This window comes from Cibotium barometz, chromosome 29 (genome assembly GCF_041138505.1).
Source record: "Cibotium barometz isolate CiBa-2024 chromosome 29, ASM4113850v1, whole genome shotgun sequence".
NCBI classification, from domain to species: domain Eukaryota; kingdom Viridiplantae; phylum Streptophyta; class Polypodiopsida; order Cyatheales; family Cibotiaceae; genus Cibotium; species Cibotium barometz.
In genome coordinates, this window is record NC_141074.1 from 38,481,580 (window position 1) to 38,509,331 (window position 27,752).

General features: G+C 46.9%; 1 protein-coding gene across 4 annotated transcripts in view; it reads right to left on the bottom strand.

The window, feature by feature from the left end:
* The window catches only part of LOC147622141 (casein kinase 1-like protein HD16), a 70,202-nt gene that overhangs the window by 33,538 nt on the left and 8,912 nt on the right, over window positions 1-27,752 (bottom strand). For all 4 annotated transcript variants that reach the window (XR_015269656.1, XM_086823260.1, XM_086823261.1 and 1 more), the window contains 2 exons: window positions 8,509-8,727; window positions 8,137-8,267 (listed from right to left, as the gene is read on the bottom strand). Coding sequence is in view for 3 of the 4 variants with exons in the window: in XM_086823260.1 (XP_086679386.1) it covers window positions 8,137-8,267; window positions 8,509-8,727 (350 nt within the window). In the remaining variant the exon portion in view is untranslated. The remainder of the gene's footprint in view (window positions 1-8,136; window positions 8,268-8,508; window positions 8,728-27,752) is intronic.

The following is a 27,752-nucleotide window of genomic DNA, read 5'->3' on the forward strand; positions in this document are numbered from 1 at the left end:
AGGGTTTAGTATGCTTCATGTAATCGTTTTCTTTTGACTCATCGAATCTTTTCTTGAAAAAAAATTGGCATTGTGAAGAGTGGGCAGTTGTTCCCCTTGCTGAGCCTCGTCAACAAGAGCCAAATTCTTGTAATCACACCCACTTCCAAGAGATCCTTTATCAAAGGAAAGAAATGTACAAGTAGCTGCCATGCGGATTAAAAGCTTATGCATCCAAAATGTAAGGAAGGATGACATCTTTCCAAGTTCATTGTTGTTTGCATGTGCTTTTTCTTAGATATCAATGTCCGCCCTCACTCTATTTCATATGGATTTAGTTAGCTCATGTTTTGTAAGGCCCCCATTATTATGAGGAGAACCCATGGTTGAGCAGCTTGACACATAGGCTTGGTTAAGTCACCTGACATTGGCCTTAGTCACCGGATGGAATTGGTAGGCTTGGCACACTATTAGTAGGCTGCATACCGTTATCCAAAAAACGACACATCAAAGCAGGGTTGTTTCTGTACGGCGTACGACAGCTTATTGTATGGAATACAGTACGGCACGATACTATAGGGACTCGTACAGATTTTTTCGGGAAAAAAAAAATTCTCGGAAATTTTTTTCCCAAAAATATATATATATATTGGGTAGGTAATGGTCTTTTTTTTGTTTATCTATGGCTGTTTGAGCTTTTCCTCTGTACTATGATGCCTCCCTCCTTTCTAAAATACTCCATATTTGGACTTGGACATACCTAAGTTTATAAATATTTTTTTAAAACACCGTATTTTATCGTACGATAAGAAAAAACTTTATATCGTACCGTATTTTCCCATAAGGTATCGTACCTGACAACTATGCATTAGAGATGGTAGACTTTACTCTTGAACATGCTATCCTCACATTGCAGGGCCCAAATGAGGACAAAGATGAGCCCAGATGGCCATGAAAGTGGGAAAATTGTGTGGCCAGACCTATTGGTTCTATATGGCCCGAGTCTGCACAAACGATGCATCGACTTGGTCGAGGATGTTCGTGGTCTAGTCACGGACGCGACCTTCATTGTTGATAAGATATTCCACTTGAGTTCCTTTGATCCATTCACACTTCCATAATTGAAGATTTGTGCAGATAGCTAATTACACAGGCTAGGGTGTTAATTAGTGTTACCCCATAAGTTATAGCTATTTATAGGTCTATAGTGGCTATATAAGTGGGGTGAGCCTATTGAGTGGACCATTGTATTCTACTGTGCCGTCAAGTAACGGAGGTCTATGCCTAGGCATTGGACACTTTCAAGTGTTATTTTTAGCACTTTTGTGGAAAAAAGCTTAAGCAAACCCCATAGATTTTGGGCAAATTGGGATTTTTCCTCTTAGGTCTAGAGGGAAAAGGCGTGCTTTTTAAGAAAGCATAGTATGTGTTAGTATAAGCAATTCAAATAGCATGCTTAGGAAAAACATACATCAAGTGCTATTATTAGATTTTGTTGAAGAAAAGCATAAAAGTATGAGTGCCTTTTGAGGCTAAACTGGTATTTTAGCTATTTTTGGCTAAAATTTCAACAAAGTGGGCGAAAAGCAGGCTGCTTTTTGGGTGTTTCCACACCCTGGACCAAATATTTGGGGCAGGGTACAAAAATTGAAAAAATTTTGAATTAATCACCTGTTAATCTTATCTTACGTATTATTTGCAGGGGTTTGTCAACTTGTGATGCTTTGGTGCACAAACAAATCCACAATTCTCCCATTCCGAAGCAACATGGCGCAAGTACACCTCTACTTTCCGAAGTGGACAATCCTAAGGTTATATCAAGTTTACCGTCACGATTTCCCTCTTTTCCGATACCTGATGTCTCATATATCCTCTCGAAAAACCCTTCAGAAAGTGTCCCTAGTTAGCCCATGTTCATACGTGTCACTACTAATGGTGTGTTTTAAAACCCCCTTGTAGTGATAGTGTGAATGTATATAGAGTAGCAGATCAGTCTGTGTGTTTTCATACAAATCCCCCTTGTAGTGATAGTGTGAATGTGTACAAAGTAACAGATCAATCTCTAAATGATAGTAAGTTTAAAGCTCTCCGGAAAAGCTTCAAACTTTCCTAGGGTGATTTTCTTGGTTCTATGTGTGAAAGGCTATGAAGCCTAAATATGTCTGTGCGTTTGTGAACATCCTCTAGCAAACCCACTTATGTGTTTGTGTGTGTGAACCACCTCTTAGAGGGGTATAAATAATGTCTAGATATTTGTGTGTAATGACATAAGCAATGATGTCAGAAGCGAACCTTTGAACCTATAAAGGTGCATGTACTTCATTGAAAGAATACAAGCTGATGTCACTACAGCATATCTCACTCTACACAGGATCATCTATTGATCGCATGTACTGTCAGATGTTTTCATTTTACTTTTTCTTTTAGTTTTCCATGGCTCAGTATATCCATGGTACCATTGTATTACTTTTGGTCTCATAGGCCCTTGGGGTCTTCCGTAGACGTTAATATAACTTTCTTTCTTTCTTTCTCTTCCAGCATCTCAAATGCAGGAGGAAATAAACGAACTAAAAATACAAGTAGAGAAGGAGATAAAAACCTTTGCTGAGGTTGCACAGCGCACCAACGCGGAGGTGGAAGAAAATGCTAAGTGGATTGATGTGGTACAAAAGCTCAAGGGCATGCCTTACAATAAAGTGGAGGTGATGAACGCAACCCTCGAAGAACAGGCTAAACGGCGAGCTAGAGCCCTACATGTACGGGTTACAGGGTGGGGGGAGAAAGGTACTCCTCAGGAAGATGCTAAGACACTGAGTACAAAGATAGGAGCCATAGAGATTCCTATAGCACACGCCTGGAGAGTGGGAAAGGGTGCCACTAGAGCACGAGCATTGATATTGAAATTTGCAGATATGGATAAGAAGGCGGCCTTTCTCGCTAAGAGGGCTGCGCTTAAGGGAGAGAAAATTTATCTAGATGAGCATCTTACGCCGGCCCGGGTAGCACACCGAAAGGAAAACATGCCTCGAGTGTTCGAAGCATGTAAGGAGGGGAAGTGGGCTGTATATAGAGATGGGCAAGTATTCATCCGGGCGCACCGGTCATCCTGACGGGGCGCGGCCTATGGGACCTTGAAGTTATCGGTGTGAAATTGCAATGGAGCACTACGGGTAGATGCAGGGTACTTCGAGGACACTTTCAAAGGCCGGGATATTGCCATGTATACAGAGAGACACCAATGTGCAGGGAATAAATTACCAAAGGTTCCTGGGTATAGATGGGAATCAGTATGTCGACCCCAACCACGCATAGTAGGGGGGGCTAGAGGAAGTGGGGGTGTGGCAGTACTGTTAAGGGAGGACTTACGGGAGGTAGTACATGTGATGCATAGAGGTGCAGACGCACGCTACATGTGGATCAAAGTGAGCACAAATAGACCTCGGGACATTTACATTGCTTTATGCTACTTCCCACATTCCAGATATGCTACACCGGGAGAATCACCATATATGCCGTTGTACAAGGACATCATGAGATTTGCGAGCTTGGGAGATGTACTACTAACGGGGGACTTTAATGCACGTATAGGCCGGGAACAATCAGCTCTCTATGCTACGTATGAGCCCATGTACCGCGAGCTAGCAGCGGATGAGAGAGGGATGCAGAGATCTGCCCAGGACACAGGAGAGGTGACAGAATATGGGAGACACTTCCTAGCTTTGGGGAGTGCACATGGGCTAGTTATCTATAATGGCCTATCCTGTTGGCCAGGTTCAGATGCTCTCACATGCTGGAACAAAAAGGGAGGAGCTAGTACAGTGGATTACCTGATGGGCTCACCTACCTTGATACATGATATACAGGATCTCTCCATTTCGGGCAAACCCATTGGGATAGCAGCAGACCATGCATATTTGACATTTTCTGTGACTTGTGGATCCACCTTCTAGTCATACAAGATACCCAAGATATCACTTTACTCGGGAGACCTCTAGGGTATACGGCAGTGCAGTATATGATGGTCTGTTTGCTCTTGACCCGAGCAATCCACTTGATGAGCTTACGAAAGAGTCGGCAGATGTACTACATGGTTCAGCAGCATATGCTTTCACGTATACCCCCCCTCTTTCTACCCCTCCTCGCCATACGGCCCCACACAATGGTTGGTACGATGATGAATGTCGCGAGACTCGTGAACGCTTGCAGTGGGAGATCACCCTTGGCATCCACACACATAGACAGGCTAGAACGCTCTTCAAACGCCTTGTGCAGAAGAAGAAGTGGGATTACCTGGCCAAGCTTGAGATGGAGATATACCAACTATTTTTGGGGCAGGACAGCAAGAGGGCGTGGAAGATGTTCCATGAGCGACAGCCACCCACACGTATCACACCACCCGAGGCATGGCATGAATATGCAAGAACTCTATATGAAGTACCATGGCATCCCCCCATCCCTCATCAGTCAGCGACTCGCCCGGATCATAGTACTTTTGTCACCATTCGGATTGTTTTGGATGCTATTGATAGACTACGTAATGGAAGAGCCCAAGACCAGGATGGTCTGGTGGCAGAACATTTTTCACATGCCAGAGATGTATTGGCACCACTGCTAGTACACATGTTTAACAGGGCCATTTGCGAAGGTTTCCCATACAGTTGGTTGGCACATACTATTGTACCTCTATTTAAGAGTGGTGACCCCATGATACCAGGGAACTACAGGACCATCATGATTGGCCATTGCTTGGCCAAGATATTTGGATCTATTTTGGATTGAGAGCTGAGTAGATGGGCTGAGACATATGGACTCAGAGTACCTGGGCAGGCAGATTTCAGACGAGGTTTCACGACTTTGGATCACATATTTACCCTCGGGGCTCAGGGACAAGCACGGGGAAGAGGATATGTTGCTGCTTTGTGGACTTCGGCAAAGCCTTTGACACAGTGCCACGTGCCAGACTCATGAGGAGATTGCATGACATTGGTGTTCCCGAGGAGATGCAATGGGGCATTTATGCGGAGCTTGTGCCCATGGTCCTGGACCAGGAGGAATGATTTATGAACCCTCCTCAGGGGGGAGGTTCGGAGGCCTTTACTGGCCAACGGTCGAAAGGCCGTAACTCGGGCAAAGGGAAGGCTTCATCGGAGAAGTCTTCTGAGAAGAAGTCCGACGCTGACCGCGAGAAGCTGAAGGCAAGAGGACCTGTAATGATTGTGGCGAGAAAGGCCACTATTGGAGGCAGCGTCCCAAGCGGAAGACCGAGAAGGGTGAAGATTCCTCAGCAGCAATCATGAAGACTCCGGCTTTTGTGCACCTGGAGGTGATGGACACCGATGCTTCATTTTCTTCAGGCAGGGAGGAGATTGGAGGACTCTCCGCAATGGATACTCGGGAGTGGATTCTCGATAGTGGTGCTTCCAGGCACATGACTCCTTCCCGTTCCGGTTTACAGGATCTCTGCAGGCTTTCTGGTCATATTCTTACTAAGGATACGTCCACTATCCCAGTTCACAGTGAGGGCAGGATGGAGATAGTTCCCGATGGTGGCAGAGGGGGGAAGCATTCCTCCCAGGTGTTGTATGTTCCGGCACTTGGTTTTCATCTGTTGTCAGTGCATCAGGTTTGCAAGACTGGCGTACGGGTGGAGTTTGATGAGCATTTTGTTGCTCTCCGGGACAAAGCAACAGGCCAAGTGGTTTGGGAAGGCGGAGTGGAGAATGGAGTTTACAGGCTTTCAGCACTCTCTCTCCCAGGTCCTCAGGAATGTGATAAGTGGCAGTCTGGTAATGGCCACTTAAGTGTGGATACGCTGCAGGTGCGAGCTTTCCGAGACCAGGTGGTGGATAGCTTACCAGTTGATGGCAGCAGTTGGCAGGAACTTTCCAGTACTGATGTTGGTAGTTCTTGTGTTAGTGAGTCAGAGGAAGCTGAACAGGTCACTTATGCTCTGATGATGTCTCGTAGTGTTCAGGACATAGAACTTCCAGTAGTTGAGGATGTTCTTTCCACGGGGACCTTTCGGAAAGCCAGGCAGGTGGCAGGTGCTTACTTGCAGAAGGAGGTGGTTTCTCCAGGCTTTGTGGTTCCGGATTCAGAGGGGGTGGTTGACAGGTTTCATCAGGTTTCCAGGACTTGTCTGTGCACCGTAACAGGTGTTGATCCTTGTGAGCAGTGTGATGTCTCTGTGACTCAGAAGCTGTATGGTTCATTGATCTGGTTGATGGACACCAGATTGGACGGGAGCTTCCTGATGAGGCAATTGAGCTCATGGTTGCAGATGTCTCTTTGGGAGGCAGGATTGCGTTTCCTGTGGTTTCTACGGCATGCGAAGGATCATGGACTCTTTTACACAGGAGGGGGATTGCTGGATGGAGTCCGACTCCACGGATGGAGTGACTCAGTTTGGGGAGGAGATCCGGACACGAGGAGATCTACTTATGGCCCAGGAGCAGTTTTACGGAGCAGGAGGAGGTTACATTGCAGGTTTGGGCTTCCACTGCAGGAACCCATGGTCATCCAGAGGCACTTTGTTCGTGAACAAATCGTTGCTGATGACATCTTGCTAGAGTTCTGTTCGACGGAGGACAGTACGGTGGACCTCTTCACGAAGTCGCTCTCTCAGGATTTGCTCAGGCGGCACCCCAGCTCCCAGTGGTTGGTTTCATAGCCAGGAGCTGAGAGGGGGTGTTAGAAGTCATCTCCTATCTAGATTTATACACCAGGGCCTTTGTTGTGGGTGTGCCCCGCCCTTATCAAGTGTTTTATCATTTTTCCTCACTCCCCGTATTTTTCCCCTATTTTTTCCCATTTTTCTGAGGCTTGGGAGGCAGCCCTGAGGCGGCTGGAGGATCAGTAGCTGGCCGACTGCCTGGACATCAGTCGTGGACCTCTGTTATGCTGGCCGACTGGATGTATGCAGTCGTGGGCTTGATCTGCTGCTGGCCGACTGTTGTTGCAGTCGTGGAGGCCTCTTCAGCAGGCCGACTGCCTACCTGGGGGCATATAAATAGGCCCCCAGCCCCCATACCTTATTTGTATCATTTCTCGGGATCTTCTTGTGTATATAGAGCAGAGTTACACGCCTACATCTCTCTCTCTCTTGTGCTGTTTTTCTGCCTGCATTTTTTGCTCTCGTGTTCCCAGATTTGGTCATCATCTCCACTGCGTATTCTGACAAAAACCCCACATTCCAAATGGGAATGTGGAACTCTGACACGGAATTTTGTTGTCCCAAAACAGGCACAAGCCTCTTTTCCATTCCGGAACAGACTTTTTAAGTGCCGATACAGGAGTATGAGCCATCTTTGTTTCATTCAAGAACAGGCCTTCAGTACCATTAGTCATAGGCCACACTTGTGCCAATACAGGCACAAGCCATCTTTGTTTCATTCAAGAACAGGCCTTCAGTGCCAGGCCACTCTTGTGCCAATACAGGCAAGCCATCTTTGTTTCATTCTAAAGCAAATCTTTCCATGCCATTTCAGGCACAGATATCAATCACTGCCTTGTGACTTATATATGGGGGTGGCTATCACTGCCTTGCAACATCCCCTAGGAGCCACATCACTGCCTCGTGATATTTTTCAAGAAATCATGTCACTGCCTTGCGACATCTCCCACAAGCTATGTCACTGGCCAGTGACACTATCACGCCAGAAGTAGGCCAGGTGAAGTAATTACTAGACCGAATGGTGCATGCAGGAGTGTCTGTAATTAGGGTTGTTATTTTATTTTATTTTTTTGGGAGGGGGGGGAGCAGGGAAGATAGCTAAATGTGGTGTGTGTTAGCATAGCATGCTGTGTGTGTTTTTATATTTTCCCCTTTCCATGTTTTCAATGATTTAAGTAAATAATCTGATCTCTAGCAATGCATGACCTGTGAGAACTCTATATTTGAGATCAATCACATTATAAAAATATCAGAGTCTAATCCAGTGGCTACTTACTTTTAGTTCATAATCTCTTCATGAGACGATTTTACAAGGGTTTGATTGCATTATGTCAGCATCAAATTAAGCTCATGTAAGATTCATTGAACATGGAACACGTTCAACAATAAAGCACAAAAGCTTGGGTAAAAAAAGCTATACAGTATGCCCACAAGTAGATTTACTGACTTCTATCGATCATAGTTTGCAAGCATGAGCACTATACCTCTGTTTCATTGCTCGCCGAGCATTGTAAACAGTGATCCATTGAGTTGCAGGCATTCCAACTCTAATCTTTTTCTTTGGTTGATCTTCCTCAACATCTTCTATAGTCAGCCTTCCACGCTTTTGACTCACCTGAAAACCAAATACCATTACTAATGTTCAGTATTACTATTAGAATGTAGGAGTCAATCCACTATGCTGAAGGATTATGGAGTACGAGCTGCAAGGTGAAGACAATAAAGATGGGGACCCTACCCATTGCAGTAGTCAATCCATGATGCTTGACTACCAGGAGGACTATCAACTACAAACTGCAAGGTGAAGACAATAAAGATGGGGATGCTACCCATTGTATCAAAAACCCGTCACATACCTTCTGAGCACCATCAGTATTTATTGGCCTGATAGCAGGATTAGGCCCTATGACACCATCAAAAAGAGAAATGAGCTTTGCATAATTAGGTTCCTCATCAAACTTCATATTCACCACAGTCTCAAGAAAAATCTTGAAAGGAGCTGGGCAAAAACAGCATAGCATGTCCGGCGATGTAGACATCTTCTTCTTGCACACCAGGAAGCCTTTGTTGTCACCCTAAAGGTAGAAAAAATCTCAGATCTACTGATATGTAAGTCAGTCTCTGACCAGAGACTAAAAACCTTAGCCATACGACAATAAAAATATTGAATAATCTTCAAGCCTAAACTTATCTCTGTCAAGCTACACAAATCTTAACACGTGAAAGATTGACCATAGGCATGCCTCTTCCTTTAGGGTTTGATTTTAAATGCATAAGCTGTATTTATAACATATATATAAATTCATGTTTATTGGAAATACATATTTTTATCAATTTCATGTCATTAATATTATGTATATTTGTGTATTAAAAATCATAATGCTTTCTGTTACCTACAAGAAAAATTGGTCATAGTAACCTGGGGCTACAACTCCCAAAAGAACGGTATCACAGCTGACAGATCTAAGGAATCTGAATGAACATCTTTCTCCTTCTCGTCCAGCTGTAGGCTCAACACTACCTCTTCAGATGTCGCTTAGGCTCCGTAGAGATGAGGCGTCACATGAGACACTGACTATATACTAGATCGAGAACCCCTTTGGATCCACTCTCTCGTGAAGTCACTAAAGAGAGCATAATCACTTCTGAGAGCTAGACACACCCACCCTGTGAAATCCCATCCTATATCATCCTAAACACAACTGCACAAAACACGGTTTGTACAACGAACCTAACAGATAGCAAGCTCGCTCACCTCCCAACCATAGGTTCGGTACATCAAACTACCCTCAAGCCAAAGCTAGGGCTCCAGCACAATCCCACAAGTCCATGTCTAACTCTAGCGTCCCATACCATCGAAGCCCTTCGACACAACAACCTATGTACGTGTCATGTGCACTGGGGGTACGAGCTTGCACAGTACCTAGGCTATGGTGGCTGAAAGGCTAAGGCAGCCATGATGGGGGGAGAGAGAGAGAGAGAGAGAGAGAGAGAGAGAGAGAGAGAGAAAGATTGTATTAACGTCTCTCTCAGGCCAAAGAGAACTGGCCTATGAGAGAGAGAAAGAGAGAGAGAGAGAGAGAGAGAGAGAGAGAAAGATATATTAAGTGTCTACTAAAGACCCAATGGGCCTATGAGACCAAAGTGATACAATAATATCCATATAAGAGAGAGAGAAAGAAAGAAAGAAAGAAAGCTGTATTAACGTCTACTAGAGGCCGAACTCGACCTATGAGATAAACAATGTACAACTATCAATGTCCTCTGGATGTCTAGAAAAAAAAAGGACAAAATGAACATGAAATAAACTATGAAAGTACTAAGCTCGTGGGGAGGGGTGATGGATGGAGCACTACAGCTAGAGGCTCAGTATGCAACCTATATGCGCAGGGTATACAAGAATGCAATGCAGATCTGTCTAGCTCCAACCAGTACCATAATGGGGGTGTAATATGTGATACATAGACGATGGCGAGGTAAAAATACCTCGGAGCATGATCTCCGGGTGTGAGTGTAAGTGAGCTAGCTGCTCCTGGATATGGTGCTGATGTTGAGCCCGTATCTCTGTGATCTCCCTCTGATGTAGTCTGGGAGTCTGGTAGCTTGGTGCTCTCGGTCTCCGTCTGGCTCGGAGGTCTATGGAATAGTTATTTGCACGACTCGAATGATGGGATTAGATTGATGTGTTTTAAAAATAAAGAACAAGCCCTTGTTATATCGGCCTTTCTCACACCAAACCATTTGATTAAAGAGAATGTGGGGGAGAGAGAGAGAGCTTGAGTTCCCTTGCAAGCAAACACACACACACACACACGAGAGTGTAAGACGCAAGAGAGATGGATGGCTGAATTTTCTTTTTTTCTTCTTTTCTTCTCTACACCATATAACTAAAAGATAAGAGTACATACATAAAGGGAAAGTACTCTCCTACAACAACATACATAGTAATCGATCTATAGTGTGAACCCGACTATATGAGCTAGTGCTATAACTATGCCATAACTCTAGTACTCCAAAGTGGCTATCACACAGCCCGTCATCCACTGGCGGATTAACAACCATAATCACACCAACCATGCCAGTGACATAAGTGCGGAAGCTATCACCCAGGTGGGTTATTAATGTATGCTGTAGCACTTGTTAAGCTCGATATCTCAACACTCCCCCTCGAGCTCAACTCCACACACTCCACTCCAAGTAAGCAACTAAACCTGTGGTGCTTCTCTGTGCCCAATGCCTTCGTAAAGATGTCAGCCACCTGATCCTCTGTGCTGACACAGAAATAGGCTTACAGCTTGTCATACCATACTTGGACAACATGTCCAAGTCATATTGTCTCTGCAATAACAAAATACCATGAGATGATCTCACCACCTCTATGCCCAAAAAATACCGCAGCTCACCTAAATCCTTCATTTCAAACTTTTGCTTCATAAGCTTCCTGACATCGTGTATGTCAACATCACTATCACCAGTGATAATCAAGTCATCCACATAGATGACTAATGGCATGATCCCTCTATCTGTCTTTTTCATATAAAGTGAAAAATCTGCATTGGATATCTGAAATCCAATGGTAACAAGATACTCCCCGATCTTGTTTAACCATGCTCTAGATACCTGCTTCAAGTCATAAAAGGCTTTGCGTAACCCGCACACAAAATCTGGGTGTGCATCACTCTCATAACCTGGTGGCTGCATCATGTAAACTTCTTCTTGCAAATCACCATGCAAGAAAGCATTCTTTACATCCATCTGACTTAAAGACCAACCCTTTGTTGCAACCAGAGCACTGACAGCTCTCACGGTCGCCATTCTTGCAAACGGGCTGAATGTCTCTTTATATTCAATGCCATAAGTCTGCGCATAGCCTTTGGCCACCAATCTTGCCTTACACCTACTCACTGAACCATCAGCGTTATGCTCGACTTTATAGACCCACTTACATCCAATTGCCTTCTTTTCCTTAGGCAAAGGCATTAACTCCCATGTTGCATTTGCATCCAACGCTGCCATCTCTTCATTCTAAGCATCTTCCCATTTCTTATTTCCAAGTGTCTACTTAAAACAAGTGGGCTCTAATTCCTGCATTACTTTAACCATGTAAGCATAATGATGGGTTGTATACCATCATATCTCAACCTATCAACAGGATACCTAACCCTCGTAGACCTGCGTATACCTGGATCACTGCTAGGTGTCCTCAAAACAGCCCTCGTTCTCCTTTTACACCAAGAGTAACCACAGATGGGATGCCAAGCTCCTCATATCAAGGCTCTGTTCAAAGCCGCTAGAGTCACCATCCACATATGAGTGACTTTTTTTTCCCGAGAAAAGATCCTTTCATTAGTTTAAAAAAAACGCCCACTGGGCTACAAAAAAACTCTCCTGCTCATAAGAAGGCAAAGCAGAGATCTAATCAAGGCAACTAGGGAGACTCTCCCTAGGTGCAAAAAGGTACAAAGATCAGTACAAATAACTGAGAGCTATATCATACAATAGGAGGGGGAAAAAGCCAAACAGGTGGCCTGTAATGCCAGTGGGGGGTACCCGCGTGTAGTGTATAGAAGGGGCCGCTGCGCCAAGTGCTGTGGAAAGCCTGGCGCCACATCGGAGTCGCCCCGGATGCGGTCATACTGTCCACACAGGGTGTGGATCAGCTCCTGCCAAATCTCCCGAACAGTCTATGCTGGTGGCTCCAGTCTCCCCTCAAAGGCCCTGAAACACCGGGCTCTCCAGGTGAACCAGATGGCGAGGTTGTTGAGGAGCTCCCATCGTAAATCCCTCTCCTATGTCTAGACGGCGGACGAGAAATCCGGTGAAGGAACAAGGCGAGGCTGGCCCCTAATGAATCTGATGGCCTGGCTGTCCTGCTCCGTCTCGTATCCCAGAGCAGGCCCTGACGATGTCGACCAAGCAGCGGCACCCCACGTATACATGCCCTCTGGAGAGAGGGGGGCCAAAATGCACAGCATCCTCAGCCAAATCTGTTGCGCCTGTGGACAGTCCCATAGGCAGTGTCTCTGTGTCTCCAATGGGTGGCCGCATCGGACACAGGCCGCCGGAAGACCACTGTAGACAAGCCAGGTGCCAACTGCAGAGCCCCTATGGGCAACCAGCCACCACTGAAAAGTCGAGATCCTGCGTGCCTGTCGACTAGCCCAGAGCCTGGCCCAAAAATCCTCAAGGAACTCCTGTGAGAGTCCCTGTAGCCGCTAATGCTCCGCTGCGGCTGGAGAGGCCATCCTCCTCGCAGTCAAAATATGCCTCTCCAACTGCACAGTGTACTGGAAAAAGGTAATCTCTGTGGCCTCAGGGGACGCATAAGGATCATGCCACTTGTACTCGCCAGGGTCCCACTGGAGCCGGGCCAAGGGGCGCGCAGCATATGCCCAAATGCGCCAATCAGAGTCCACATCTGCAGGGTCTGGATCAATATGCCACTTCCGGGAAGCGGCGGCCACTGCCCGTATCCTCTGAAAGATGCACTCTGCAACCAAAGGCGACTCCGCCTCCACTCTCTGAAGTCTGCCCTCATCCTGGATCTCATAGTAGAGGCATCTACCATCCTCAGTGCAAGATCTGACAGCAATCAGGATCTCCATCTATGTAAAGGCTCCCATCCACCGTGGGGTCGCTGGCTCGAAAGGCGTGAACCACTCCTCAGTAAGTGCCTCCTGAATGTCATCCCTCATAATCAGCCTCCCTCTGAAGTGACTCAGCCTCTCCACCTGGACCTCCTCTGAGAGACTGCAGAAGGCCTGCCAGTCTCCAAAACTGCGTGCTGGGCCTGCCGCCAATGGTCCCCAGGCTAGACGAGGCCGAGAACCCAACATATGACCCTGCTAAGTGCGTACCGCGGGGCTCCAGATGAGCGGCTGTCTGGCCCGCTCCTCATCACAAGTAGGTCTCTGATAAAGCCCCGGTCTTAGAAGCTCCCAAGCTCGCAGGATGCTCAGGGCAAATCTGTCCTCCCATCCTCTACCGAGGCCTGTCCTCCTCATCTCTATGAAGATCCATCGTATCTCTGGTGCCCAAGTGCCCCCGGCTGGAGGAGCCCTATCCTGCAGTCGTTGAAAAAGAAGTTCCTTCCAAGGCTCAGGGCCTAGAAGCAGCCCCCGAACAATAAGCTTCCCCAATAAGGCTCTACTCTGATCAACTGGATCTATAATGCCCAAGCCCCCCTGGGCCAGCGAAAGAGTAATAACTGCCCAAGCAACCTTAGCCCGGGCTGGCTGACCGTCCCGCCCAAACCAAAGAAAGTTCCTGATCAGCCTCTGTACCTGGCTGATGCAAGAGCTCGAGAAGATCCAGCAAGACGTGATGTACCACATGGTCGCTAAAAGCACCTGATTTGTCACCACCACCCTCCCAGCCAAGGATAGCCGAGCTGTACTCCAATACAAAAGCTTCTTCCGAATGCTCAGAAGAAGCGAGGCCATCTGCTGCTCAGGTGACAAATCAAGTCCAATCTGGCATCCCAAATACCGCACTGCTATGCCAAGAGGAATCCATCTAAAACCCGGGTCTGGGCTCCATGCCGGAGTGGGAGCGCTACTGATCCAAAAGGCCACTGTCTTGCGCCAATTGATCAATGCTCCCGAAGATGCACCAAAAACATGTAGCGACTGCTCTGCCCTCTGAAGATTGGCCTCCTGGCCATGCAAAAATAATCCCGTGTCATCAGCAAACTCAGAATCGAGCATGTCCTCACCCCGGACTAGGAGCTGGAGTCCTCTCAAACCAACCTCCTCTGCTGTCAGATACATGCTCATAGCCTCAGCAAAGAAGAGAAAAAGAAACAAGGCGAGAGAGCACCCCTAACGGACTGATCTGGTCAACTCAAAACACGGCCCCCGCCCTCCTACCACATATGAGTGACTTGCTGACACATCAGGCACAAAAGGTTTATCTAACTTTTCCTTCCCTTTGCGTGATATATGTGTATCTACATCTATCCTCAATCTGTCTGACAATGGGCTAACATTGGATCCACTACTAGAGGACTCTCCTGGTCCACTAAGCACCTGTGATTGTTGCTCTACATGTGGTGCAGCATCAGCACTTCTTACATCTGCATCATCTGTTGCCTTCACTATTGGTGCATACCAACTACTCATCTCGTCAAACACAACATCTCTACTTACTCGCATCTCACAAGTGGTAGAGTTATAACATCTATAACCTTTCTGCTCCATAGCATAACCAATAAAGATGCATTTCTCTGCCTTTGGATCCAACTTTGTTCTCACTTCATCAAGAACCTGCACATATGCAATACACCCAAACACTTTCAAATGAGACACATCTGATCTTATGCCTGTAAACTTCTGTTCAGGCGTCATACCATGAACAGTTGCAGTGGGTGTCATGTTCATAATGTACACAGCAGTTGCTTATGGACAGGTTTTCACAGTCAAAACATGCCACCAAGCACTTAAGTGGCTTCAAACCATGCCAAGTGCCCAGTGGAGTGATTGGCAAGCCAAATGGAGTTAGCTCTTCCAATAATTTGGAGGAATGATCGAGTACATCCCTGGTAAGCATAACCCAGTCCATTCTCGAAATCATGGGGAAAGACTTAGATAGCATGAAAGACGAGTATGTCGACTCCCCTGAGTTTGGTACTCAATACAATTTGGCCCTCATTTCTGAGTCTGGCCATTACTCAGTGCAGAACGCTTAGTTGTTCTACAAGAACCGTCTCTGTGTCATTCGACAAAAGCGAGCAGCTCTTCTCCATGATGCCCATGACTCCTTAGTTGGAGGACATAGAGGTATCAACAGTACCCTCGAGAAATTAGAACGGTCCTTTTATTGGCCAAAAATGAGGCGTGATGTAAATTCACATGTTCAAGTCTGTAAGATTTGTCAAAAAGTTAAGGTTCCACATACAAAGAAGGTGGGGTTACTTCAACCTTTGCCTATCCCCGACGGACCTTTCATCGACATTTCTATGGACTTTGTAGGGCCTCTACCAGCATCCACCGGATCCCGTAACACTCAGTGTTTTACCATTGTGGATCGCTTCAGTAAGTCTGCATGCTCATCCCATGCAAGCATACGAAGAAATCAGTGAGCTGGAGCTATCGCCCACCTCTCCCTGTGGTATGAGTCCGTAGCAGTCTCTCTCTGTGGCGCTGTGTCTCTAGCAAGAACTGGCCAAATCTACGCTGGTTTGCGAACTCCATGATCTCGCGGAGTGAGGGATGTCCACTGAAGATGGTGGCGTATCTCTCTCTAATGACCCTATATGCTCTACATCTGCATACATAATGTTCCACAGTTCCTCACTCTCAACCTCCTCCTGGCATAGTCTGCATATCCTCTCTGCTCTGGGGATCCGTGCTGCCCTACCTACCTCAATCTCAAGCTAGTGTGATGACACTCTAAGCTGGCCAATCACCACTCGGGCACTGTGAGGCATGTACACATCCATGTATCCAGGTCTCTATATGAATCCATCCGCTGAGATACGCATAAACTGATCTCTATAGTATAGCATATTCGGCGGTAGAGACTGACTGGGTGTAATCCAAGTCTCTTGAGTGTATCGTTGCCATAAATCCTGCCGAAGGACTCTGTTCCTCTCACTGTGAAAGAGCTGGATGTGTGGTGCATGTATATCATACTGGAAAGGTGGCAGGTGATCTATGTCAAGACCATGTTGAGTGAGCCACTGTATCATCTGTGAATACCATGATCTCCTATCTCCACGCTCTGCGAGCTGCCTGGACGTCTCAAAAGCTCTATGTGAGAGTCGATCTGATGGAATATCTCTGATCCTCTGTATGAAGCAGATCGTCTGGAAGAGGGCCTCTACTAGCATAGGAGGTGCAGCAAACTCCGTCCGGACAATGTCATGTGGGACGGAGGGTTTGCTGCAGATCATCCGTGAGAGCATGAGAATCTGAGGCCTCTCTATCTGAGACCATGTGGAGGTAGCGAGCCCAGGTGCCCATACTGCTGCAACATACATCAAAGCAGGGGTGACTAGTGTGTCAAACAACCACCCCTTCGTGCGGGGCTCCTGGAAGTGTGCTTGGTGACATTGTCTCTCTAGCATGGCCAGAGCTGCATACCCTCGTGTGAGTCTATCCCTGGCTACCTATGCCATAGTAAATCTTCCTGGCGGAGTCATAAATGTAATCCCCAGGTACACATATGAGTCTACCACCTCTACTTGTCCTCCTGCTAGTGTGAAGATGGCCTGTCATCGAACCGGCCCTGAGGTGTGGAAAATCATGGCCTTGGTTTTCCCAAGGTTCATTGTAAGCCCCCTCTATGTGCAGAAGTCATTGAGTGCATGGAGATGGTGCTGTAGTCCCATCCGCAACTCAGAGACCAAAATAATATCATCTGCATATAGCATAATGTGGACGGTGGTACCTGAGATGTCTACCCCGTCCCCACCACCAGGACCAATGAAGTCAACCACCTCATCGATGTATAGCCCAAATAGTGTAGGAGAGAGTGGGCATCCTTGCTTCACACCTATGGTGCTAGCAATAACATCAGATATCCCCCGGGGCATCGTATGCGCCCGAAGACCTGCTCATATAAAGCATAGATGCCCCAAACCATCTCTGATGGGATCCCCGCCTCGGGGTGCTCGAAATCATAAATGTCCCACTGTCGGCTCTGTGTCCGTGCATTGAAGTCCCCCATAAGGAGGACTTCCCCCAAGTTGGAGTAGTGTATAATCTCATCTGAAAGGGCTGCATATGGTGACTCTCCCAATGGCCCTGTGTCCTCTTCCTCGCCTCTACTCTTATCCTCTGCTGTCATGGCATATCTCGATCCTCTAGGAGAGAAGTAGCATAGAGCAATGTATAACACCCTGTCTGCTGAGAGCTGCAGTCTAATCCACATGTATCTAGTCTCCTCGTCACATGCTACCACCTGTAGGCGCTCCTGTAGCTCTCGCTTGAAGAGTACCGCTATACCTCCAGATCTTCTCGATGTGCTCTGTCGTGTGGTCCCCCTGTATGTAAACTCCCACTGATAGCCCTCTACTTTGGGTGGCATCCTCTCTGGACTCTAGTGCGTCTCTGTAAGTAGTATGATGTCCCGTCCCTCCATGACTTCCTCCATCCTCCCAGGATGTGTCCAAAGTGCTCCATCGCAGTTCCAAACTACTATGTGTATCTGTGAATCTGAATCCTCCATAGCCGATGTCCCATAGGCTGCCTGGCGCTAATCGGTGGCCTTGCCATCGATGATGGCACAACCATCGCGATAGAATGCTCTCTTGCCCTCTTTCCGGGCCTGTAGGACTCTAGGCATGCATGTTTTCCTGTCTTCTATATGCATCCTTGTAAGGTCGTCATCCAAATAGATGGGATCTCCCTTTAATCCTCGTAGAATCACCCTCTTCCTCATGAAGGTGACCCTCTCCGTCTCTCCTGCAAACTGTAGGATGAGGGCTCGCTTGCATGTTGAGTCTTTCTTGGCTCTCCATGCTTTGGTGAAGGGGAGAGGGTCCTCTTTCCTGTAGCCGAGCTTCATGCATAGAAGCTGTCCATCTTTCTCGGGAGTGGAGTCGGGTGTCTCGGCTATGCCTGTGACTCGAATGTTGAGGCGGCGGGCATGCCTCATCTTCTCCTCCTCAATGGTGGTGTGAATGATTTGGTGTTCTTCCCTTTGAGTCTCCTCCCTCACTTCTTTACGGATGTTCTTCTTCACCACCTCAACCCATCCTGACTGCTTGGCTTCGAGTTTTCCCTCCATGTCCTTTGTGATCTCCATGGAGATCTCTTCTTTGATGGCCATGAGAGTGTTGTCATTGATCTCCCCTTCTTCTTTCTCGGTGTTCTTGACGGCTACCAGTTCCACTTTCAATGCACTCACCTCCTCCTTGAGTGCCGTGTTCTCTTGTTCAAGGTCCGTGACCCGTGCTTCGAGGGCCATGATGTGTCGGTGTAGTTTGTTCTCCACCTCATTAAGGTTGGAATCAGATGTCTTCTTGTTCTCCTTGATTAGTGCCTTCATTGCCGTCTCGAGGGCCTCGAGCTTCTCTTGGAGACTCGAAGCCATTCCTCGAGATTACTCTGCAATGCTTCCCATAGGCAATGAGGAGGGAGAGAGAGAGAGAGAGAGAGAGTTATGTTGCTGCCTTGGGGGCCTGAGGAAGGGTGGGTGGGAAACGGGAGGCGGAGAGACTAGCGGACAGGGAGACGGGCCAGCGTAGTGCGAGCAGGGCAGCGAGGCGAACAGAATAGCATAGCGGGTCCAGACAGAATAGAGCCAGCCCAGGCGGGAGAGAGGGTGGCGAGCAAGGGTGAAGGCAGCGGCTACGCACAGAGGCACGAACAGAGCGAACAGAAGGCGGCGGCGAACAGGGCGAACAGAGCTAGCCCCGACGGAGAGACTAGTGGACAGGGAGACGGGCCAGCATAGCGTGAGCAGGCAGCGAGGCGAACAGAATAGCATAGCGGGTCCAGACAGAACAGAGCAAGCCCAGGCGGGAGAGAGGGCAGCGTGCATGGGCGAAGGCGGCAGCTACGCACAGAGGCGCGAACAGAGCGAACAAAAGGCGGCGGCGAATAGAGCGAACAAAGCCAGCCCAGGCGGAGGGACTAGCGGACAGGAAAACAGGCCAGCGTAGCGCGAGCAAGGCGGCGAGCAGGGGCGAAGGCGGCGGCAACGCAGAGAGGCGCAAACAGAGAGAGAGAGAGAGAGAGAGAGAGAGAGAGAGAGAGAGAGAGAGAGAGAGAGAGAGAGAAACTGTACACCGTATGGGGTCCCGAATTACCCACTCAAGGGCCCCCTATCGCGTTACCAAAATAGTATTTGCTTTATTACTTTGAAGAGACTGACTTTGTACTGGCGATAAGATCTCAAAGGACCAAGAGTTGGGCTGAACTGTACACGACTGTAGAAGCACCAATGATGACCAATCTCAAGCCTATGCACTCTTCCCAATGGAACCAGGGAAGGCTGCAAATCTGAGGCTGAGGTATGGGCTGATTGGGACTGTTTCTAGGCTGCGAATGAATGATGAAATGAATACGAATGCTGAGTTTTACCTTCACCAAAGTGGCTGAAACATAACGATGAGTTGTATGTATGCTGAAAACTGTATGTGTGTTGAAAACGCAAGGTACTGAAGTGCTCCTACTGGCTGAATGCTGTAGATGCTGCGTTTTGATGATTGATGGCTGAATGCTTCATGCGTTGATGCTCTTTGTGGTGAAGGGGAACGCTTGACTCCCAAGTAATGATGATATGGAAAGAGTGATGCAATGCAAGACTATTTATATGCTTCTAAGTGGCTGGTCGGTTGGCTGAAGGGCTAGCCGACTGGACACTGAATGCTACACGACTTGTTTATCATGGATAAATGGTATTAAATGCTGGAAATTATGGAAAAATGCCAGATAAATGCTAATAAATATCCTAAAAATACTAGATGCTATTTCAAGGCTTCTCCAATGGTCTATATGCAATGGATGAATGATATGCAATATGCAGAGTGCTTTCTAATGCAAACCCTAAGGTTTCTAGGGACTCTACATGCATGAATGAATCTCTTCAAGTGGGTTAAGGAACTTGACTGACTAACTCACTCACTATGGCTGAGGAATGACCTACGTAGCTCGTGCTTGACATATCCTGGACTGAGGATTACAATGGGGTCACGGCGTACAACAATTATCATCCTAAAGAGTACTAATACTGTACAATGTTGCACTGATGATGATGAGCCATCTTGTCACCATGCACTACAATGCAAAGTGCATGTGACATTCAACAATGCATCTATGTATTTCCTCTGCACCATAACAATGCCATCATTACGCTGCAAAAACTCAATGCCCAAATAATAGTGCAACGGTCCAAGATCTGACATCTCAAAAGACTTCTCTAAATCAGCTATAAAAGCTAAAATATGATCATCATTACGGCCTGTGAACAGCATGTCATCAACGTATAATACGATGACCAATAAAACATCCTTAGTCTCCTTAATATAGAGAGTATTGTCAGTTGGGCTGTTACAAAAAAGCTTTCTTCAATCTGCATACTTTTGATTCCTAAATTTTCTAAACAAAACCATGAGGTTGAGATACATAGACCTCCTCGTGAAAATCTCCATTCAAGAAAGCAGTTTTAATATCCAACTGACATACATTCCAACCTTTATGTGCTGCAAATGCAATGATAGTCCGCATGGTAGTGCAATAAGCCTAGCTTTGTATCGCTCAACACTGCCATCCGCTCTACGTTTGAGCTTGTAAACCCATTTCGTACCAATGGCCTTCTTGCCAAGAGACAAGTCTACCAAATCCAATGTATCATTTTTTAGTATCGAATCATACTCAAATTGCATAGCACTCATCCAATTTTCAGATTCCTTTGCTTCATCAAAGGAGACAAGTTTCTCTTCATCACATAAACTGGCAATAAGAACATAACTTACATCAACATGAGATACATGATGGGAACCTGCACGTGTTCTGTTAGGCAAAAGAGTCGCCAATTTGCTGCCAGCCATTTTGGCATACTTTTTGACTCCCTCATCAACAGCATCATCCACATTTGCCTCATCAATAGGCTAATCTGTGGGCTGAAAAACATATTGATTTGTAACCTGTGTAGGCTGATTTTCAGCATTCCTTGAATTACCCAAATGCTCTATATCAATGTATCCTGCATTGAACAATGAAAGAAGAGTGTCGAATATGTCCTACGAACATACATTTTTCTGTTTTTTAGATAAAAGCAAGAGCTGAATTGCATCTTCCACAAATACATTATCTCCACTCACAAGAATCCGCTTGGTAGCAGGATAATAGAGATGGTAACCCTTACTTTCTGAGCTATATCCCACAAAAATACATTTAGCAGCCTTATCATCAAGCTTGCTGCAAAGTTGCTCAGGGACAAGTGCATAAGCAATACAACCAAAAATGCGTAAATGAGCCACAGAGGGCTTTCTGCCATTCCAAGCTTCAAACTGCGTAATTGTATGCAAGGTCTTTGTAGGTGTAAGCCCAACGGAGCGTGCAGTGACAGATGTAACCACGTGTATGAGAGAAAAAGATAGAGAGAGAGAAGGGGAAGAGAGAGATGGGAATAGGGATTTCACACAGTACACCACATTGAGCTGGGAACAAGCCTCGTCCCCTCTTCAGGAATTTATTTCAGAAACAATCCACGGGCTTTTCCAAGCCAGGATCAATACAATATCAAACAAAGTGCCGATGTCATGCTTGGGCCGAGGTCGATGTCGAGGCACAAGATAATTGATGCCGAGCTCACCACAAGGATGACCCACAAGAGTCGTACACCGGGCTAGTACTAATATCGAATACTTGAACCAAATTCTAAGGCTTTCAAACACCCACAAGAACTCTTCACGTAATATGGACAGGAATCCCAAGATGGCAAACTCCAAGGTGATAACTACTGGATAGAACAGGGGGCTGTTCAAGGTAGTGAATGGTTGGCTTTACTGCTGTTGGTGGCTAAATAAGAGATGGCAGCATAGTAGAGAACAGAGCAATACTCCAAGGGTGTTCAGGCGGATCAGGGTGGTGCCTTTGGCGCCAAACGTTGCTCTCCAAGGGCAGCAGTGGCCGGTGATGATGTGCTGTTGCACAAGGTGGTGTAGGCGGCAGCAGGTGGAGCTGCCGCAAGCGGCTGAAGTCTTCTGCACAAGACAGTAGGCGGAGATGGCGCAGGCGGCTGAAATCTCAGCACGGGACAATAGGCGGAGCTGGCACATGCGGCTAGTTCAGAGACAGCGATTCTACTCTAGGCATAGGCGTCTAGGCAGAGGCGGCAGATGGATGTGCACGCGGCGCATAGAAAAGAGAAGGTCACTTGGGCAGATGCAGCACAAGCGGCGCTTCTCTGGCAGAGGCGGCAAGGTGGGGTAGAAACGGCGACAGGAGGCTGAGCAACAAACAAGTGGCGCACTAGTGGCTGATTGGAACTACAAGGGAGATTGTCGCCGGGGGAGGTGGAGGAGATGGGTGGCGTGAGGAAGTAGAGAGGAGGCTGCATCTTGCATCTAATAGAGCGGGTCTAGGGGTAACTTCTCTCTATCCTCCATGAGTGATGGAGCGGGTGGCTTTGGGTTCTTCTCCAATGGTAACCCCTTTACCTCATAAATATGCTTTGGCGGCTTCCACACCTTCAACTTTAGTGGCCTGGTCTTTGATAAAGTCCTCGAACATCTGAGCTCTTCTGTAGTCTTGTTCCTTATTGGCTCTCCAAGCTAGGAACTCTTCATCTTGAAGATACTTTTTGAACTTTTGAAAGTCTCGATATTCAGTTGATGTCATGACTGCGGTATCATGAGAGACAGATAGGCGGCCTTGGATCTCTCCTTGATGCTCTGGGTTGGCTTCGTAGTTGTTCCCTTCTTGAGGCCCTTGGTCTCCCTCAACTCTCGACATGGTTCTGTCAACCTAGAAAAAAATTCTTCAAGAGAAATCCTGCTTTGATACCACTGTAAGCCCAACGGAGCGTGAGTGACAGGTGTAACCACGTGTATGAGAGATAAAGATAGAGAGAGAGAAGGGGAAGAGAGAGATGGGAATAGGGGTTTCACACAGTATACCACGCTGAGCGGGGAACAGGCCCCGCCCCCTCTGAAGGAATTTATTTCAAGAACAATCCACGGGCTTTTCCAAGCCAGGACCAATACAACAGATGAATAAAACATCAAACAAAGTGCCAATGTCATGGTCAGGCTGAGGTCGATGTCTAGGCACAAGATGCTGAGCTCACCACGAGGATGACCCACAAGAGTCTTACATCAGGCTAGTACCAATATCGAATACTTGAACCAAATTCTAAGGCTTTCAAACACCCACAAGAACTCTTCACGTAATATGGACAGGAATCCCAAGATGGCAAACTCCAAGGTGATAACTAGTGGATAGAACAGGGGGCTGTTCAAGATAGCAAATGGCTGCCTTTACTGCTGTTGGTGGCTGAATAAGAAATGGCAGCACAGTAGAGAACAAGGCAGTACTTCAGGGCTTGTTCAAGCGCCTGGGCCATCTCCACTTGCTGTCCTGTGCAGAAGACTTCAACCACCTGAGCGAAGCTCTGCCTGCTACAGTAGGCGGAGCTGGCGCAGGCAGCTGGTTCAAAGACGGTGCTTCTACTCTAGGCAAAGTTGGCAGATGGATGTGCAGGCGGCACACAGAACACAGGACGTCACTCGGGCAGATGCGGCGCAGGCGCAGGCGGCGCTTCTCTGGCAGAGGCAGCAAGGCAAGGCAGAAACGGTGGCAGGAGGCTGAGCAACAAACATGTGGCGCACTGGTGTGGCTGATTGGCACTGCAAGGGAGATTGCCGCCGGCGGAGGTGGAGAAGATGGGTGGCGTGAAGAAGTAGAGAGGAAAGTTGATGAAGGCGATGGTTCTTCAAAAATTCTCCCTCAAGATTCTCCACGGGTCTTCTATGCCTCACCAAGAGGATACAGGCTTCTTATATATGTTGATCATGTCCGTCCGGCCACTCCTAGCTAGTTCAGGTGTGAACCCAGCTTACTCATGGGCACTTTTTCCCTGTGGCTGGACACAGGTTTTTTCCCCGTGTGAACACACTTATGTGTGTTGGGCACCTTGCCCTAGGCTTTTACTGTACTCATTGTACTTTTGTACCTTATCACAATAGAGTACTTTTTTCCTCTCTCTCACGTTTCCTTGTTCAAGCTCACTGTGTGTGTGTGTGTGTGTGTGTGTGTGTGTGTGTGTGTGTGTACAGGCAGACAAGCTCTCCCCAACCCCAACATTGGTATCAGAGTACGATTAGGGTTACGGTTAGGGTTTCGCCCACTTGCTCTGCTCGACTCGACCAGCCGAGCACTGTTGTGCGCCGCCCTGCCACCGCCTACTACTGCCCTACAATGCCTACTGCCCTGTGCTGCCATACTAAGCACTGCCGCCTGTACCTATGTCGACCTGCTCTACCCAACATTTGGGGAATTTCCCCCAATTTTCAAGTGTCTCAACATTTGGACTGCTTTGGAGATTTTTGCCTTGATTCAGTCACACTACCTCTTTGTACGCATTTGTGATAGCCATGTCTAGGAATACTAGTGATTTGTTTGGTATGCTCTCCATTGATGATAAGTTGGATGGCACCAACTATCCTATGTGGGCATATATGATGAAACATGTACTAGTTGCAAAGAATTCGTGGGTCTATGTATCACGGGCTGATGTCAGGCCTATTGTTCTTGCACGAGCAGCAAGTACTTCAGGCACTATTGATGCAGGTGATGATGTATCTTCAAGTGGTGCTACATCTTCTGCACCTTTGCCACCCACTCCAGAACAGCTAAGATGGGATGCCAAGGATGCTCAGGCACATGCTTTGATTTCCCTTTCATGCAAAAGGCAGGTTATACCACACATTCGTTCATGCACTTCTACTAAAGGTTCATGGGATGTACTTGCTTCTTTGTATCAGGTTCGCAATGAGGCTCGTGTTGTCTATTCGCAAGAAGATTGACTCTGAGCATATGAATGAGGGTGATTCAATGGACAAGTTTCTTACCCGCATCAAGGATTTGCGAGAGCAGCTTATCAACATTGATGAGGTCATTCCAGATGGTTCACTTGTATCTACAATGCTTCAGGGTTTGCCAGAATCCTATCAGGATTTTGCTACTACTCTTCGTCTACTCATGAAGGGTAATCCAAACCTGTATACCTTTGATGAGTTGGTGACTCTCTTATTGCAGAAAGAGCAGTCTCGTTCTAACAGGACTACTATGCTTTCTGTTGATAAGGCATTTGGTGCCTTTGATCGAAACAAAGGTAAATCTAGGGCTTCATCTAGTGGTAAGCCTAAGGGCAAACCACATGCCCATTTAAATTCTACCTCGTCTAAAGAGGGTGAAACCAAGAAAAAGAAGAGATGTAACTATTGTAGAAAACCTGGCCATCTCATTGAGGAATGCAAGAAGCGCATTGAGAGTGAAAAGAAAAAGAAGCAACAAGGTTTGGCTGCTACAGTGGGCACTAAAGAAGAGACTAACTTTGCTCATGAGGGCTATGCATTAGTAGTTACATGCAGTTGATTGACCAAGACTTGGTGACTGAGCAGCCTACGATTCAGGCTGTGGGAGGCCAATGGATGATTCGGAATGGTTTACTGTTCCGTAATGACAAAATTTATGTACTGCAGGTCCCAGACATTAGGTCCAAGATTCTTAAGGAGTGTCATGACGCCCCTTCTGCTGGACACCTCGGGATAAAGAAGACATTAGCTTTAGTGAGACACTTTCTATTGTCCAAAGATGAAAGGATATGTAGAAGATTATGTCCTCAAGTGTCAAATTTGTCAAGCAAATAAAGCTGAACGCTTTAGGCAGGCGGGGTTATTGCATCCTTTGCAAATCCCAGGTAATAAGTGGGAAAGTATTTCCATGGATTTTATAACAGGATTGCCAAGAATACGCCAAGGCCATGATTCTATTTGGGTTGTGGTAGACCGCTTGACAAAGATGACTAGATTTTTACCTACACGGAAGACTGTTATGGCTATGCAATTAGTAAGACAGTTTATCGAGCAATTGTTTTGACTGTACGGTTTACCACATAACATAGTCAATGATAGAGACTCAAAGTTTACAAGTGACTTTTGGAGGCTTGTTTTTGAGAAGTTGGAAACAACTTTGAATATGAGTTCCTCAAATCATCCTCGATCTAATGGCCCGACTGAAAGGGTCAATCAGACTTTGGAGGACATGCTTCGTGCATGTCTCCAAAAGACAGGGTTCATGGGAGGATTATCTTCCTATGTTAGAATTTGCATACAACAATACTAAGCATACGAGTACAAGTTTTCGTCCTTTTATGCTTACGTACGGATTTCAATCTACATCACCTGTTACCATGGGATTTTCAAGACTTCAGCATGATGCAGTGCGTACTTTTTTGCAAGACATGCAAGAAATGTTACAGGTTGCGAAAGAACCTATTAGAAGTGCTTAAGACAAAGACAGATTTTATTCTGATAGACATCGTTCACCGAGAGAGTTCTCTGAAGAAACGATGGTGTATTTGCGAGTTCCGAACGATTCCGAGACTTTATGGACGGGCCGATCTCCGAAATTATCCCCTAGATACTGTGGACCATTTCGAATTAAACGCCAAATTGGTTCAGTTGCATATGAATTGGACTTGCCTTCTCATGTGAAAGTTTATCCCATATTTCATGTTAGTAGACTTAAGGAAGTACTAGGTGGAGCAGACCAGCTAGTTACTCCTCAAGAAGTCATAGATGTTGAGGATATGACATTTGTGCCGCACGAACCGGAAAAGATTCTTGGATTTCGTGAAAGACGATTGCGGCGTATGCTACTCACGGAATACAAGATCAAGTGGAAGGATCGTGTTGAGGAGGACGCTACACGGGAGACATTGACTATCCTTCAGAGAGATTACCCTGAGTTTTTACTGAGCTCAAGAGTGAGCTCTTAGAGGAAAGGGAGTCTGTCATGTGCACAAAGTATATCTACTGTGTGCAGCACAGTAGATATACTTTGAGGCTTAGGGTAGCTTGGAGCCAGGCAGGCAAATTGGCGAGTTGGGCTAGGGATGGACTAACGGGCAAGCACCCATGTGTGGACCTGGACGCCCGATGACCAGCCAAGAGCCTATAAAAGGGTGGCCAACCAGCGTCTGTCAGTTGGTCAAAGACTCACGAGGCTATGCAAGAGCTCTGCGGTCAGGAGCCTGGATCTAGTGCAGACGTGCACCTGCTTCATGCAACTGAGGCCGGCAGCAGTCTCAAGGCCCGCAAGGGTAGCTCCATGGTGGTATGGGACGTCATGGGGTAGAGACTGGTCGGTACGTCTAGCTAGTTAGCTCAGCTCATGGCTCGAGGGGATAGCCAAGTCTTGTGGGCTTTGCCCACGGCTGACATGGTTAGGTGGTGAGTCAGGCCTACACCCCCTTAACGGTTTATGGCTTTGTTTTGTAGGTTTCGGGTCTTGTAGTAGGTTTGCCCCACGAGGTGACCTTGGGGATTTGACATCCCCGACGTGGATTATTTTTGCGGCCTCGATCCACAAACTTAGCGTCTCCTTTGAGATAAGTTTGCGGGCAGTCTCTTTTGAGCCTAGGG